General features: G+C 49.7%; 4 protein-coding genes across 4 annotated transcripts; 3 read left to right on the top strand and 1 right to left on the bottom strand.

Annotated features, from left to right (window-relative positions):
* Positions 1 to 690: 690 nt before the first annotated feature.
* On the top strand, positions 691 to 2,235 carry RhiXN_07070 (uncharacterized protein; the record flags this gene model as incomplete). Its single annotated transcript, XM_043326886.1, has 6 exons — positions 691 to 772; positions 830 to 906; positions 984 to 1,742; positions 1,780 to 1,830; positions 1,886 to 2,002; positions 2,170 to 2,235. 6 exons carry the CDS (start codon positions 691 to 693, stop codon positions 2,233 to 2,235), a joined length of 1,152 nt encoding a protein of 383 aa, XP_043185358.1.
* Positions 2,236 to 2,539: 304 nt separating this feature from the next.
* RhiXN_07069 (3-phosphoinositide dependent protein kinase-1) lies at positions 2,540 to 4,874 on the top strand (the record flags this gene model as incomplete). The annotated part of the gene is made up of 7 exons (XM_043326885.1): positions 2,540 to 2,848; positions 2,915 to 3,162; positions 3,232 to 3,396; positions 3,442 to 3,549; positions 3,606 to 4,235; positions 4,292 to 4,676; positions 4,734 to 4,874. The coding sequence occupies 7 exons, from the start codon at positions 2,540 to 2,542 to the stop codon at positions 4,872 to 4,874; spliced, it is 1,986 nt and encodes a 661-aa protein (XP_043185357.1).
* A 522-nt stretch (positions 4,875 to 5,396) lies between these two features.
* RhiXN_07068 (amino acid permease) lies at positions 5,397 to 10,752 on the bottom strand (the record flags this gene model as incomplete). The annotated part of the gene is made up of 20 exons (XM_043326884.1): positions 5,397 to 5,519; positions 5,576 to 5,764; positions 5,812 to 6,022; positions 6,074 to 6,204; positions 6,256 to 6,427; positions 6,488 to 6,602; positions 6,670 to 6,781; positions 6,850 to 6,981; positions 7,036 to 7,472; positions 7,534 to 7,622; positions 7,675 to 7,769; positions 7,828 to 8,091; positions 8,189 to 8,275; positions 8,453 to 8,742; positions 8,799 to 8,910; positions 8,961 to 9,080; positions 9,134 to 9,181; positions 9,233 to 9,806; positions 9,860 to 10,437; positions 10,492 to 10,752. The coding sequence occupies 20 exons, from the start codon at positions 10,750 to 10,752 to the stop codon at positions 5,397 to 5,399; spliced, it is 4,140 nt and encodes a 1,379-aa protein (XP_043185356.1).
* A 420-nt stretch (positions 10,753 to 11,172) lies between these two features.
* On the top strand, positions 11,173 to 12,512 carry RhiXN_07067 (guanine nucleotide-binding protein subunit beta-like protein; the record flags this gene model as incomplete). The annotated part of the gene is made up of 6 exons (XM_043326883.1): positions 11,173 to 11,218; positions 11,272 to 11,334; positions 11,391 to 11,730; positions 11,784 to 11,859; positions 12,042 to 12,307; positions 12,359 to 12,512. The coding sequence occupies 6 exons, from the start codon at positions 11,173 to 11,175 to the stop codon at positions 12,510 to 12,512; spliced, it is 945 nt and encodes a 314-aa protein (XP_043185355.1).
* Positions 12,513 to 16,390: the final 3,878 nt, after the last annotated feature.

Here is a 16,390-nt window from a genome sequence, read left to right as displayed (position 1 = left end):
GTCATCAGCGTGGTAATTACATCGACATGTGCATAAAGAGTGACGTCGTCATGATCGACCCGATTCAATACCGTGCGGTCTGATTGCCTTTGCTCGTCCGTGAGTAGAGATGAGGCGTATCGTTTCGTTTGGTCATGTCTAAGCTGATGCGATTACGGGAATATAATACGTAGACGACGGATATGACATGTTCTATCCGACCCGATGTTACGTTGTTTTAAGGGGTGGAGATGTTTCTTCAATAAAATTATATTTATAGCGTTGCTAGTACCAAAAATTCTTGCCGATGTACTATTCGTGTTACGAGGTGCGTGCGAGGAATATTAATGTATAGCAAACCGCATGCCAAGGAAAATATAGTGCAATTGATTTGCGAGTTGCGAGCTCAGTTTACACGGTTTATCGTAGATTAATCAGCGGCGCGAGGTGTTTGGCATTCCACGTGACGAGAATATGGACAAATGGCGGGTCTCGACCCGATGGCTAGGCTCGGAAGCGCCAAGTTGAGAATCGATTGGGGGGCACGCGTGTGGCCTGAAGCCTGCTGCGACAAGCAGGTTCGTCACTGCGATAAACGGTTGGTTGAACTGCCCAGTGCCCTCTCATCACCGCCACCGAGACCGTTGTTGCCAACGACCACTGTATGGTACATTGGCGCTCGCATAAACTCCGTTCCCATCGACCATTACAATGACTGCCACAGCCCCGTGCATTACCGTCTCAACTAGTTCGCCGGCCAACACACCGGCCGCATCGAGCACCAACCAATTGGGTGAGTTCAACTCTGATTTGCGTTTTTTTTCTCTTGGTGTTGTTATTCTTACTGAAGATGGATGGTATGCAGCGCAATTATCGCGCAATGCATCTGTCATCTCGACGTCGTCGTCATCATCAGCCTCGTCGCTGGTGAACACACCGCAGACACGGCCTCGTCCACTGCGACAGTTTTCGTACCAACCACCGTCAAGGCCCCGTTCGCCTAGCGATCATCTTCGCGTGCACGTTCTCCCTCTCGTCCCCCGGTCTCGCCCTCCACTCCCCGTGGTTCGAGAGCACCTCCACCAGTATGGGTTCCCAGAGAGCTCGGCCGCGCAGACAGCGACGACGACAGCGATAGCGTATTGCCAGCTCTTGCTCCTCCATCTTCTCGCCGAGGCTCGGAATCTCGTATCCGGGCTCAGTCTCGCAAGGGCTCAGTCAGCACAGTCCGTCGATGCGAGCAGCCTGAAACACCCATCACCTCCCACTCTCGAGGTCCATCGCTGTCTGAATTCGCACCTCCTGCCAGCCCGAAAAGTCCACCCGGTCTGCTTGCTGGGAGTCCCAAGATCATTCCACGTGCTCTTGTCGGCCCTGGAAAACGCAGCCGAGTTCCAAGTACGGCATCGAGCGCCGCTGTATTGGCTGGCCAGCTCGAGGTTGTCGGTGGTCCATCCCAAGTTCAGACGAGTTCCAGTCTCAACCCCAACGTACCATCCGCTGTCTCACGCACAGCAGCACCATCTCCCACTCCTCCACCCACAGGACGTAAACGCCGCACCCAATCCACGTCAACAACCAAGGCTCGGTCACGTTCCACTTCGGCCGCCCCACGTCAGCGACAGGCCGTCAGCGCCGCCGATTTCGAATTTGGTCCCGAACTGGGCAGTGGAAGTTATAGTACCGTCGTCAAGGCATGGCTCAAAGGCAATACTGGCGCAAACAGCTCGAGTGCACCAGGCGTTATGGGTGGAATAGCAGGCGTTCGCTGGAAGTGGGAATAGCGATCCCCATCTCAAGGTCTATGCCGTCAAGGTTTCTGATAAGCAGTATCTCATCAACAAGGGCAAGGTTCGTGCTTGCCAAGCCATTCAAGCTCCAAAAGCTCACCCTTCAACTCTTGCAGGTCAAGTACGCCAACGTCGAGAAATCCGCCCTTGCCCTCCTCGGTGCGGGAAACCAGCATCGCGGCACCCAGGCGTTGTCAAATTACACTGGACGTTCCACGATCCTACCAGTCTCTGTAAGTCGCTCGCATCTGTTTTCACCTACCTGTACCTGTGCCTGCAATGTGTATCCGTGTCGGTCCCGAAAAAAGCCTGCTTGCTGTGGGGCCTCTTTCCCCTCACCTCCCGCGGTGGTTCCTTTTAACTTCCCCGCATTATCTGCCATGTCGATCATTCGTCATAGCTTGTGCCGACAAGCCAGGCACTTCAAATCTTGTTTATGCTAAACGCGAGGTGTTCCCGCCAATAGAACACTGCCTATTCCTATCCTGTGAATAGCATGCCCTCTTGCGTTCCTATCTCCCATCCCCTCGGAAAACTCCTTTCTTCTCCTTATTTCATTTCACCAACTTGCCGATGACTGATCTCCTTCTTTCTGTTCACGCGCCTTACTTCCCTTGACGAATCTGCCGTAAACACACCTTGCTCTTGCATCCTACAATAAATAACCTACACATCCTCCCTGAAAATCGCCCCACAACCCCACATGATGTATATTCAACATATACGCCAATCTTGCCGCCCGCACTGTCGTCTACCAATGACAATTCACAATGGTGGCGGATATCACCTTCTCGGCACATCGTGTCCTGTGCGGCTTTATTGCTACTTCCACTTTCCTTGATGCGGGTAACTGCCCTGGCGCCTCGTTGTGCTCGAATCTTCAATCGCATGATTGGCGTCCAATTAACGCATTCTTTCCCACCGCAATCTCTTCCTGTCGTGCAGATTTCGTCCTGGATCTCGTGCCCAATGGCGAACTTCTGGACCGAATCAAGAAGCTTGGCAGCCTTACTTCGGAAGGCGCTCGTTACTATACTGCTCAAATCGTCGATGCCGTAGGATGGATGCACAACCTCGGGGTCATACACCGGTTAGTGCTAGTGTTCGTAAACACCGAGAATTGCTTGGTTGATACTTCCGTATAGCGATCTCAAGCCCGAAAACATCTTGCTGGACGAGGGATTCGAGTGAAGATCACTGATTTCGGTAGTGCTCGGATAGACCCAATGGAAGGACAAGGGGGAGGAGTAACCAACCCCAGCAGCGTTGGACCTTCCAGCACAGCCAATGGCGCGGTCGATTCGGTCGTGGACCAGCCGCGCGCAAGTTCGTTTGTGGGGACTGCCGAGTACGTCAGCCCCGAGTTGTTGATCAACAATGTGACGAGTCGAAGGTGAGCACAACAGCTTTTGCCTTTTTTCTAAATCCTCAATGGTGCTGATTTGGGGTCGGTGTGGTTCAGCTCGGATATATGGGCGATCGGATGTATCTTGTTCCAAATGTTGGCCGGGCGTCCTCCGTTCAAAGGCGGTTCCGAGTACCTTACTCTTGAACAAGTCAAGCGCTCGAGTACCAGGTGCCAGAGCATTTCGATTCCGTCGCGGAGGAACTTGTCAAAAACATTCTGGTGAGCCAACTTCTCAATTGACCTGGACTAATATTAATCATGGAGGGATCTATCTTTCTCGTCTTGTGCTGACCGCGCCTCACAGGTACTGGAACCTACCGCACGCCCGACCATTGCAGCCATTCGTAGCCACCCGTTTTTGGCGGATACTGTGTGGGAAGACCTATGGACGTCCCCAGCACCACCTATGGAATCTGGCCCTTGTAAAGGCCCACCTCCGCCCGAGTCCCAATGGAGTTCGAATCCGATGAAGACGACGATTGGAATCGGTTTGTTGACGGAAGCAATGAAGAAGAGGGAGGGCCCAAGGATGTCAGCTCCTACATGGCACGAATGGGCTACTTTGGTCCCGGTGCCCTGCCTCAGCAAAGCACGAGCAGCGAACCTACTCCACGTGCGACCGAGCCCAGTTACAACTTCCAAGACTACAGGTTTGGGGAAGTGTCGACTGTGCCTATCCCTGCTACTGCAGAAACTTCGCTGCTCTTGCAAGCCGAACCGGCCCCGCACTCTCGTTCGTCTATCCCGCCGTCGCTACCGCCCATCTTATCCCCAGGGTTGAGCACTCTTGAAAACGAAATCGCGGTCGAGGACGATGATTATGTGCCCGAGCTCCAGTCGAAAGAACAGCGTATACGAACAGACCCATTGCGAGCGTCTCATTCGTCTACCATCTCGGGTGCTGGAACGGCAAGTTCTTCAGAAGGGAGCCCTCTCGGTTCCACGGTCGGAACAGCACGCACCGGAAGCGGAGAACGCATGCCTGCTGCGGGTGGGGATGTTGAGGGTTTGAGGACTGCGTTGGCCGTCATGGGACTGGGTAGTGACTCAGAGCGACTGTGAGTAGTTTCAAAGAAAGCAAGTTTAGAGCTTCGTATTGATTCAGGACTCTTAGGACGTCTGCGCTCGCGCCAGGCGAAGCCCCCATGTTCATGAGCAGCATCTTGTCGCGGCCGCGGCATCGACTGACGGCCGTCCTCCCCTCCAAGCGCCGGATTCTTATACTCACTACTACACCGCGCCTGTTGTGTATCAAGGAGGAACGCGATCGGGTGGTTGTTAAATTCGCCTTGTTGTTTTCTGGTCGCGAAGCACCTCAACCGCCGTCCAACGCACGGGGCCGGTCTATAGCCAGATGGAAGCAGCAACCCTCCACGTCGTCCGCATCTACTCAGAGCACAGATCGTGGGTCGGAAGCGGACGGAGAGCAGGAGAATCCCACAGAGGAGACAGTTCAGAATGTGGAGACCAAGGGGGAGAAGAGTTTTGTTATTCAGACTGTGAGTATCTAACCGGTTCTGGATTCCCCCCAAGGTACTTACGAATTGGTCCCATAGCTGTCCAAGATTTATACCTTTGTAGCAGATAATTCAGAAGAAGCCCAACGATGGGTCCAACAAATCAAGGCCGTCCAGCAGGCCCAAATTCAACGCCGACGTAGTAGCAGGCTCTCGACTCGGCCGACTGTCATCGTTTGAACTTTTCATAACAAATGGATCTTTTCTTCTTATGAGAGATACCTACTAATATGGAAACATGATTGATCTAGCCTGGCAAGTTTGTAGTTTTCTTGCTTATCGATTACTGTTTCGTTGGCACCTAATTTTATGACGGATTTCAATTCAGTACAAATCATGTAGTTATTCTGACCAGTTTGTTGTCGAGTATCATGTTCATAGTTACAATAATCAATATCATGTGTGTGGAAACTAATGTTCATGTGTGGTTTGGAACTTACGGCTAAATGAGCAGGATGCAGCTTCGAATATTCTTGTTTGAGGTTTTAAACTGCGCTGATTCAACAAGGTCCAGTCACAACTTTCAATGGGTACACTTGTCCATGAGCACTAGTATTCAGTACATTTGTGATAAGCAATATAGCAATGTACAACCCCGTCCCTGATTATTCTAATAGTACTAGTGATGAACCATGGATACCAGAGGATTATAGGAACGAATTGCATTTAAAGTCCGGATATAAATAAATAAGCTCGGTCGCATCAAAATCTGATTAGTCGTACTCCTCTATAGTCACCAATTTGCCAAGGGTGGGATTTCCCTGGGCAAGACATGAACATCCTACTGCGAGGTACGGAAAGCGCTTCGCTGATTGCTTCTACTATCTAAACAAATCAATGCAAGTAAGCCAACTATCTGGTGTGGAAAGCTCAACACATACCACCGGACTAAAAGATCCGCGAACAAATACAAGATCTATGGTTACAGACGGAAAAAGTTCCTCGAGAAGTCGGATGTTTGCCTGAAGCTCGAGTACAATCATCCCGTCCGTGTAAGCATGTGCGACAATCACACGGTCAGTGATTTCGTTGTCTTGGATATACGTCACAGCTCGCATTAAATGATTAATCTGATGACTGTGTTGGCAACTAGTACTGTCGTAGAAGCGACACTTACATGCTCGTCTTTGACCCAGAAGACGACGGGATGTTTTCGGAAATGTTTCATCCAGCGAACGACCAAACGGTCAAGTTTCCACCCCCGAAACATTTTAGTCTGGTCCATTGCCCACAGCATTATTCGCGCCACTTTCAAACGGGAGCTAGGAAGTAAAATTCCCAGCAGTGTCAACGTGAAACATATGGCAAATAATCCTAGCGTTCGAGGACTATCACGAGAGTGTGAGAAAAGTGAGATTGCTATGTAAACAGCAACTTACTCTTGGATAATGTTTCCTATTAGGATGGCCAACATTACTATGATACCCAGTACTGCGGTCCACATGGATGACTTGTATGCCCTTGGTAATCTATCCAACGAGAACTTGAGTAAAAGGCAAGATGTACTGTACTGAATACCATTTTTAGTTATATTATCTTCTCCAATAGATATAGCACTCACAAGGAGCATAGTAGACACGAATGCCGCTGAAACCATAGTCGAAACGGTCGAGAGTGAGAAAGCTGACGAAAAATAGACAGCTATGGAGATGACAACAAACAGGATGACGGGCAGATATGTAGCTTCCATTGCAGGAAGTGGGTGCAGAAACAACTGAGGAAGTACTCTCTCCCTGAAGCAGATTTCATAAGTTCGCAAAGTGTATGAGGTCTATCAGTAGACCTTGGCTTACCGAGCTAGAGCTTCAACAAGATTACACCCGGTAACAACTCCAGCAAATATACCAACGGAAAAAACGAGCAAACAGTCAACCACAATTACGACCCTCATTGGCTTCCCAAGAGACACTTCGGCCAGAACAGCAAGTAAATTGTCCGTCTTCATGATAACCTCATTTGGAAGTAACGCATATACCAGCAGGACCAACGGAACATTCAGGATCAGAGACATGATGAGCAAGTTTCGAAGGGCCTGTCCATAAGACCCAGGCTTTATGCTTTGATATACCCAGGTGAGCACTCAAATCCTGAAACACGTTATTAGTATTACAAAAGTCACATTTGGGGCCTACATACCCGTAATTCCTACACAGACCCCGATGTAGATTGAACGGGCTATCCTGGCCGCGCCCGTTGGTCGTAGTTCCCAATTATGGCGTATCATATCTGTGCCGGTATGTGTCCACGCGATGGTCGATCCCACCATGAGCACTGCCATTACAACCATCTAGGGTAATTTCAATCCCAAGTGTATGCGCTGAATAGTTGAAATGATACATACATGAATGATAGTAATGACCAAAGTCAGTTTACCGCTTTCACGAAGTGTGAATAAAGCGAAAAGGGCGATCAATACCAACAAATAAATTCCAATGGTGTGGTCAGTTGCGGGTATTTCCGGAAACTCCCCCTTGACGTACGCTCCCGCAGCGGCTGCACTGACAACACTTGCAGCCACAGCATCGATTAATGTAGTGGTAGCACCAATCGCCGCAAGTGTTCTTCCAGAAGATTGCAATAGATAAACATAGTTGGTCCCGTTCAGCCTAAAAGCGCTACCAAGTTCCAGAAGTATTGGTCGATATATCGTCATTATCAGGCATGCAACGAGCAGAGAGATGGGCGAGAATATTGAAGCCACCGCCGCCATCGCAGGGAATGTATAAAAAGCAGACCCAACGATCCCATTTCCAGATAAGGAGCTGGATCGAAATTGACCTGAATACCGGTATATTCTAGTTAAACGACGAACATCGACTCGACACATGATCCAACTAACCCATCTGTCGTTCAGGTTTGTTTATACGAGCATGCGCCTGGAGCATTTGTCCTGGTGTAAGCTCGAGGCAAGATACCGAACCCCAATTACTAAAAGCCAAACAATTAGGCTGGGAAAAATGGGTGAGTTTTGTAGCCACACCTGAGTTCCCATCCGTTTCCTATGTGTGTAAAGCGTGAGGGGCTAGAAGTAATCTTTAGGTCTCGGTTCTCTCTCGTCCTGGGTCTACGGGTAGCCTGAAAGTTTTGGAGGACAGTGAGTAGTCGCGAGCCAAATGTTGTATGATTTACTAACTGTTTCAAAGTGGGACTCTGAAAAATCCGGGAGAAGTCGAGTCTCCACTTCCTCGACGGTGACGCTGGCTGGTTCGTCTCTGGGACCCTGATGATCAAAATAAACAGAAAGCATGTCCGGCGCGAGTGAGAATGCTTTTCTCGGAGCCTTCTCATCGCTCGGCGGCCATTCGCTTAGAGTCTCAGAGTCTCTCGACTCCATCAGCTTTGATGTACGACGACGATAAGGAATGAAAATGAAGGAACGAAAAGGAACGTAGGTTTGCTATTTCGGAAGTAGCGAGCTAACAAGAAAATGCGCTTCGGGGTGATCTGGCGGGGCGAAGAGACGCGTTGTAGAATTCTAAGCGTTGTAAACCCACATCGTCGTCCAAATTGGATAAAAGTCGGGCAGGGTTCACAACATCTTGGCGGCCTGAAAGAGCAGTTTGGACAGCCTGAAAGGCCTTCTAAGTCTGGACTGTGTAAGCCTCTTCCACGTGACTTGGCGTGCGCCCTCTGAAAGACTTCGTTCGACACTTGGTACCTCGACACGGCTAAACAGCCTCATCGGAGCCGAACGGAGAGACTTCATGGTATAAAAGATTGGTCTTATATAGATTGAATGGCCGTTAAATACATCATACGGCCTTTAGTTGAGCATGAAGCCAGCCAACAGCAGCCAGTGGCCCCGCCCTTCTCACAACCTCGTCAACCTGGTTCTCGAATTGGCCCAGAGTTTCAGTGACAGGTAGTTTGGAGTCGAGGGCACCAAACTGAATGCGAGTGCCTCGTGGTGCAGTAGGATCGTATGAAGCCATGAGCTGAACCACAGATGGTACGCCACCTTTACAGGGAACGGGGAATTGAAGTAGAAGGGACAAGGGCGCTGACCCCGTAGAAATGTTCATCTGTGTAGGAATCGAAAGGAATTTTCCTGAAACATATGTGAGGCGACCCGGGTTGATTCCGTAGGGGTGGGATATCACGTACCAGAAAGCAGATTTTCCAGTCCTGGCGCCTCCAAAGTGTCTGTGTGCTGGGGTGTTTCTTCCCAGACGTAGGATGAAATCGTGTTGTTCAGCCAACATTGTTCCCGAACGATCTAGAGAAGCTCAGCACAACTCGATAACCTAATCCGGGCGCGAGACCAACCTCCAGTATCGTCCATACTTCGGCCATATTCCGTACTCGTACTCGCCCGAGTACAAATCCTGCTTCATTAGGAACTCGGAGTGTCAAATGAATAGGAGGGTACAATCGGTTGGGTGACGTCTAGACGGCAGTATTTGGGTCAGAGAAGCTTGGTTCATAGTGATTTAACGTACTTGTGTCGTGTACAGATGCTCTGTTATTATTCGAGAACGCTTCTGAAGCTAAAGGTCGACCTTAGCTCTGAGAGTTCAGTGAGTTGCCAACCTTCTTACCAGCATGCTGACCCATCCAGGATTCTCTCCACTTATCAGGCCCATGCCGAGGTTCATGAATCCCATACCAGAGAGTGTGACATCAATGTCACCCACATGTCCTAAAGCTTGCACTAGAGCTTGCATCGCACTGCGTCGCATGACTAGTCCCTTGGCGCCAAAGTCTAGTACCCACGAGCTATCTCCGTCAGGTAATGGAAATGCGTGGGATTGTGACGGCATGGATGAGACACCCAGGAGTGGGAAGTATGGTATACGTGGAGGTGTGGGGTGAGTGGGTTCAGAATTAGACTGATTGCCAGATACAACGATCAAATTGCAGGTAGTAATGCCAGGCGGCGTAGGATGCTGGGCTACAAATCGCCGTAACAGATTGTTTGGGATGTCGATGTTAGGCTGGGGGTCTGAGGGGGGACCCTCGACATGGTTTGTGGACGCCTTGAGAAGGCTCAGGTACGATATAGGAGTCATGCCAATTAGGAATGAGATGCTAGGAGAATTGAGGTTGATCAGCGGAAACGCATGAGCACGTCGTAAGAATATGTCAAGTGGTGCTTTGGGGGCCCCTAATTGGCTGAAGCAAGAAGTAAGCATGAGATCTACACTGAGGCCGATAAATTTGCCAACCTGGCAAGTCCTGCTGCTTCCTGACACGCCAGATCTATTACTTTGGGAGACAGTATCCCGACCTCCGCAAACCATCGCGCGCCGGTTCCCCCATTTTTGGCCTCTTGAGCAGCCTGCGAATCTAAAAGCATGATATACCGTATGTGCGCCATAACGCGCCATGCCAACTGGGCAGCTTTTGTGGCATCAGCACCTTCTCTAGTAACCTCATTAATGTATGCAGTGATATCGGCCCCAAGAAGGTCTTCCACGGTGTTAGGTGGCTGGGTTACCGGGGCGGACTCTGATGTTGTGGGATAGGACGATTTTAACGAGACGAGTCGAATGGAATGATGGTCGGCTCCTGCAACTGATTTTTCAAACGTGAGGTCCAGGACAACTGCGGAGCCCGCACAAGTGAGGGTGTTTTGGCCGTTCTCATCGCTTTGATATACTTCCATTTTGGCACTCTTGGCCCATATTTCAGCTCGTGATAGGATAAAATCTGGACGAAGTTTAGGATCCAACGGAATATCCTCAACCCAGTGATGACCCTGGTCAGGTAAAAGCTCGCCCGCCCGCTGACTCAGATCTTGACGCTGGCTGAGTTCTTCTCAAACCGAACTCACTATTGATTTATAGAAGGGACGTACCTCGAAGACAACTTGATCGTGTGTGGCATGTTCTTTCAGCAAGGAAATAATCTTGGAATCGGAAACCGGTAGCATGGTTACTAGAGCATTAGACACTGACTGGGTCACATCCAGGATCTCTCTAAGAAATTGCTGAGATGGTGCCCTTGTCGCATAGGCATGCATATCCTGAGGGTCTGAGGATGGCAGCGCCGCGCCAACTCGGAGTAAGAGGTTATCTATAGCCCCTAACACAGTGGATGATTTATTTGTTGAAGCCATCGGTTCAAGGCAAAAGAATAGAAATAGGTAGCTTGAGCAGCACTCTAAAAGCAGGCTCTATCCACCAAGCGTCTTAATAAGTAGTTCTCACGGTTCAGGCTATGACAACAAGTCTACAGCGACCGTAGTATCAAGCACCCAAACAAACCCAGTTCAAGGTTAATCGATTATATAAAGCTCAGCTAGAGTATATCAACAGACGGTGTTAGCAAGATGGTGGTGAGTCCAGGACCGGAACGCAAATCCAGTGAGGTCAGGGACACCTAAGGAGGAGGTGGTCAGGACGTGAAGTCGCGTCAGGCACAGCGCTTAAGAAATGGATCTAGTTAGCACCTCAAGCCGCACCAATTTGCATCCGAAGGATTCCGTCGGACAATCCAGACAGGTCCATCGTTGCTACACGCACTCCCGCCGCCCAAAATGTCCGAGTCTATGCGCTATATCGGAACTCTTACTGGCCACAAAGGTGAGTAAATCTTGCTCAAGTAAATCATGCCGATCTAATGAGAACTATTTCAGGCTGGGTCACTGCGATCGCAACCTCTAGCGAATCGCCAGATACCATTTTGACAGCCTCGCGTGGTCAGTATACTATATACTGAGAATCCTGGACTCTTTCACTTAATCTATCTGGGTAGACAAGACTATCATCGTCTGGCAACTCACCCGTGACGAACAGCAGTACGGCTATCCCAAGCGTATTCTCCACGGCCACAACCACTTCGTGTCGGATATTGTCATCTCATCTGACGGCCAATTCGCCCTTTCCTCTTCCTGGGACCACACTCTCCGTCTCTGGGATCTCAACACTGGCCTTACCACCCGTCGCTTTGTTGGACACACTTCTGATGTGCTCTCTGTCAGCTTCAGTGCTGACAACAGGCAGATCGTTTCTGGAAGCCGTGACCGCACCATCAAGCTCTGGAACACTCTCGGAGAGTGCAAGTTTGATATCAAAGAGGAGGGCCACTCCGAATGGTAAGTTCAGAATCAAACGCGGAGTAGATATATGCTTAGGAGCACGTGTGTAGGGTTTCGTGCGTCCGCTTCAGCCCTAACGCGATGAACCCAGTCATCGTCTCGTGCGGTTGGGACAAGGTTGTCAAGGTGTGTTTAAAACGAGTTCAATACCGACTGTCTTCTTCTTCTCGGCATGATGCTACACATAATATTTGCTACTTTAGAGAGCCCCTACGCTCTATGAAACTAGAAATTATCACCAAGATCTCTGACCCCCTCCCATTCTTGTCGTACTCGTAATTTTCACATTCACTCACGGCGACTTTCAGGTCTGGGAGCTCTCCAAGTGCAAGCTCAGGACAAACCACTACGGCCACACTGGTTACATCAACTCGATATCCGTCTCCCCCGATGGTTCGCTCGCTGCTTCCGGAGGCAAGGACGGAATCACCATGCTGTGGGATCTTAACGACGGAAAGCACCTCTACTCGCTCGAGGCTGGTGATATCGTCAATGCTCTCGTCTTTAGCCCTAACAGGTACTGGCTCTGCGCCGCGACAGCGAGCTGCGTTAAGATCTTCGATCTTGAGAGCAAGTGAGCCATGGTCTCTCCATCTATTAATTCAAATATTAACGCAACTTCTAGGTCGATTGTTGATGAGCTTAAGCCCGAGTATACCAGCACTGGCAAGACCGGACGGGAACCTGAGTGTGTGTCCCTCGCCTGGTCCGCAGACGGCCAGACCCTCTTTGGTGGATTCTCAGACGACCTTGTTCGCGTCTGGACCGTCAGCTCGTAAGGTGCTGGCGCTGGTTGGCTGGTCTGGGTATTATCGTTTTTGTAGTATACTTTGTTTCAGCTCAAAATGGCACCTTGTATTAGCCGTGAACGATTCGGAGTATCGAGTGCTGAGGTAATCTGAGAGTCAAAGTGCCCGGAACGAACACAAATGCAACGAGCTGTATGAAAAATAATAATAAGGTGAATGGTATCAGTGGCCTTGACGTAGATCTGATCAGCTTTAAAGTTCTTTCATCTCAATAGGAACTGGCACTTTGTAAACTTAACCTGGCGAATCTACCCCAGCCAGATCTCCGAATTGGTTTGGCACTATTTGGTCTGGGTGTATGCGCTTATACAAGTCCGAAACGACTTCTCTTTACGGCTCACGTTCGTCTCGGCGCATAGGTATTTCTTATTCAAGCCATCCCTCATGCTATTACGTTCACCCTTCAAACCTTGCAATTACTCATTCGATTTTCTAAATTACAGAACATCACTTTGATCCATTACGCCTTTTTTCCGTTGACATGAACTCTTCACTAAAGCGGCCATTGTCTATGCATAGTTGCACCCACATTCATCAGCCCATTCGCCACGCCTCTGCACCTTGAGCTTGCCCCAATACACGAACACAACACCGCCCATCTTCACTGCTCTATCAGTCACTATACAAAACACGTCAATCTCAGCGAATCGTGACAGAACTGTGACCAACACCACAAATGAAATAAACGTCCCTAAACGTCATGATCATCCAAGTCTTGATACGCACAAGCTAGTTCAGGTTCGAAGATGGGCTTTGCATGATTTACACTATTGGATTCGCGAAGCACTTGACCACATTCAACGCTCACCGGCTGACCCGTGACTCCAACAAGAGACTCTGTCTCAATTCCAACGACACAACTAGCCCAATGGTGAACCCTTGCCATTGTTCTCTATGTAATGTGTGGCGCTGGACTAGTGCTCTTGTCCTGGTCATGGGATCTCGTCATTTAAACTCTAGTTCACACGTGGTTAATGGCGGTGACGGTGGTTGGCGGGCCTAGCCTAAGCCTAGTCTCTACTCCTCTTGCTCCCGTCACAGGCCCCAAAATCCGATGCATAGCTCCATTGGCTGGACCAGACTGTACGGAGGAATCCGCTGGGCCTATGTCAGCAGCACCGTCACGCTCTGCCCCAGCCGCCTTGCATTTTCCGGCGAATTGGTCTCACATTTCACTCACGGTCGCTTCTCACGAAGGAACATTGGAGCCAGCTTCCCTCGAGGCGGACACTTGTTCTCGCGGGTTCGAATTTATAATTAGCAGTGCGACGGGGTGACTATCGGGTTCAGCAGTTCGGTAATGGAGGTTACGGTCCTGATTGTAAGCGATCGTGTAAAGGGCAAAGCTATCGGCTCCGAACCGTAGATTTGCTCTTCTAGTCACGTTTGCTTCAGAAATAAATCCTTTGATCGCAGCGGTGGATCTAAATCCGGCCTGTTCTTGCGCATACAACCTTATTGATACACGAGAAGCCCTGTATCCGGTCCGAATACACACACACACCTGACAACTCGGTACTCGATGATCCTTACACTCGCCTCAAGGTACAATTCGGTCTCCTACCGAACACTCAAGGTTAACTGTGGGATTCGCCAACGATAACTCGGCCCTAAGTTCTCGTTCCGTCACGCCCTTCGTTCCTGCCTATCATACGCCGTTATGGCGCTTTCATGATAATCGAATTTCCATTTCGCCTATACATACCGTGTCAGTAATTCTACACAGTTGAACGTCAGGCGTTCTATTCACGAGGAACCATCTGTTTCCCCGAAGTTCAACGGCGAGGCCGAATGGAAACCACCCTTCACATTGACTGGCCTCTCGAAACGCGGGAGCAGGCGACTCCGCTAGGCTCGTCTAGCACTGGGTAAACCTCCAACCTTGAATACTCGAGGCAGGAGGCACTCGAAAATCAAAGTGTCAGATACTCGAATTCTATATCACGATAGTTGATCCGAATCTGTAAACGTTACTTCTCGGTAAATTGAGAATTTCATTTCTCGGGTTCGGGTCGAGTATGGCGTTTAATAGAGCGTGTTGTGCGAAAGTGAGAAGTATGGATGAGTGTAATTTCTATGCGGGTCTCATGTATACGCGTGACAACCCTGTTTCTATTTTGGGAAAAGTGGGCCTTTTGTGATAATTCACTATTCGCTGGGTAGAACACTTACAAAAAGGCCACCCCTCGAAACGAGCTGCCGACAAATACATACATAATGACCTTTGGGACCTTGCTATGACCCACTTGCCTTTACCCACCACAACATCAAAACGCCCCGGACTTCGTATGTTCCCTACTTTGCTGTTTAATTAAGTCCACGATCAAGCGCCGCTACCCCCAAAATGAGATCTACATTACCCCGAAATGAACCAGGAGGTTCTTGAGCTACGCCATTTATATTTCAGGGTGAGCTTGTCCGGGTGTGTGACCAAGAAGTAGTCCATCGATATGTGACTTTATTAACACGACACGAACTTGGTGTAAGATAGCAACCTTGGCAACGAACAAACGTAGAAATAGATAGGGTGGGAGTGGGGACATTTGAAATATATGCGAAACAGTCGAGTTTGAGTCTTGGGGAATATTCGAGGCATCTCCAATATTGTTTGTTCACTTGGGCAACAAGCTTGACATAAAAAAAATGACCAAAAGAACTCGGTCGCTGTGCGATTCGAACACACGCGGTCGGAGACCATACCCTGTGCTGATGTAATAGCAGGGGCACCCATTAACCACTCTGGCAAACGACCTTGAAATAGACGCATCCTCAAGCTTTGTATTCATTTCAATGCAAACTAAGAGTATTCGGAATTCCCACAAGCACACGCAATAAAGGACTCGTCATGCCGGCGCCGAGGGCCGAGTCTCGACCATGTGGACCGTCGCAGTGTCAATTGCGGTGATCATTTGTTTAGGATCCATACGTAAGATTGGAGAGAATACATGCACGCAGGTTTGATTGGCATTGAATTCGAACAGCATACATATATGGTGGTTCCTAAGTCTGGACGGAGAGAGTGATGGACGAACTGTAGGATGGTGTGCTTGGATTCTTGATTGCGAGCTGGGGACCCAATACGTGTCAGCCCTATCCAGGTGAGGGATCTCCTGTCTCGGAATAGACGGGTGCGATCGGCAGTATCTAGCAAGTTCTATGGACTCGGGGGTTGGGGCAAGCGGGATACCTGTGCCGTCCCACGTACTGGCAGTGTTTGTAGAACAGCCGGCGGATGTGTGTATTGTGTGGGGATGGAAGAGGCCGTACCTTTTGAGTGATTGTAGCCGGCTTGCTGAGAAAACGTCTGGAATCACACATCTCAAACCGGTTGCCGCCTCGTCGCGGTGAAAAAGCATGGGGTTGATCCGCGACATGGAAGCGGGAGGAGTGAAAATAGAGTGGATGACGAAAGAGGGATTTGGAGTTGCGTTGTGACCGTGACGGTCACGTGGAGTCGGGGCGGCGGGACGATAGGCGGGTCTGTATGCGTTTGAGGGGGAAAGGATGTGTAAGAGAGTATGAAGGAATGGAGAGAGAAACGTGTCCGAACGGCAAAGAGAGATGAGAAAGTATGGGAGGGTGTGACCAGTGTGACCGGATGCTGCGGGTTCTGGAGCACATGGGCGTTGCACATGGACAAGGGAAATAGCAGGCAGCGGTGATGCCGAGCGAGTGCAGTGTTGGTCTCTCCCCCCTCCTTCCCTCTCATCTTCTTCTCCCTCGTTCGTAGACTTGCTGCTGCTTTGAGCGCGTAGGTCGACGAATAACGTGTAGCTCTGGATAATTGTGATTGTGTGTGAAGGTGTCTTATCTTAATAACTTGACGTTTATCGCTCTCTCGGGCGCGG

This window comes from Rhizoctonia solani, chromosome 13 (assembly GCF_016906535.1).
Source record: "Rhizoctonia solani chromosome 13, complete sequence".
Lineage (NCBI taxonomy): Eukaryota > Fungi > Basidiomycota > Agaricomycetes > Cantharellales > Ceratobasidiaceae > Rhizoctonia > Rhizoctonia solani.
This window is presented reverse-complemented; position numbering and strand designations above follow the sequence as displayed.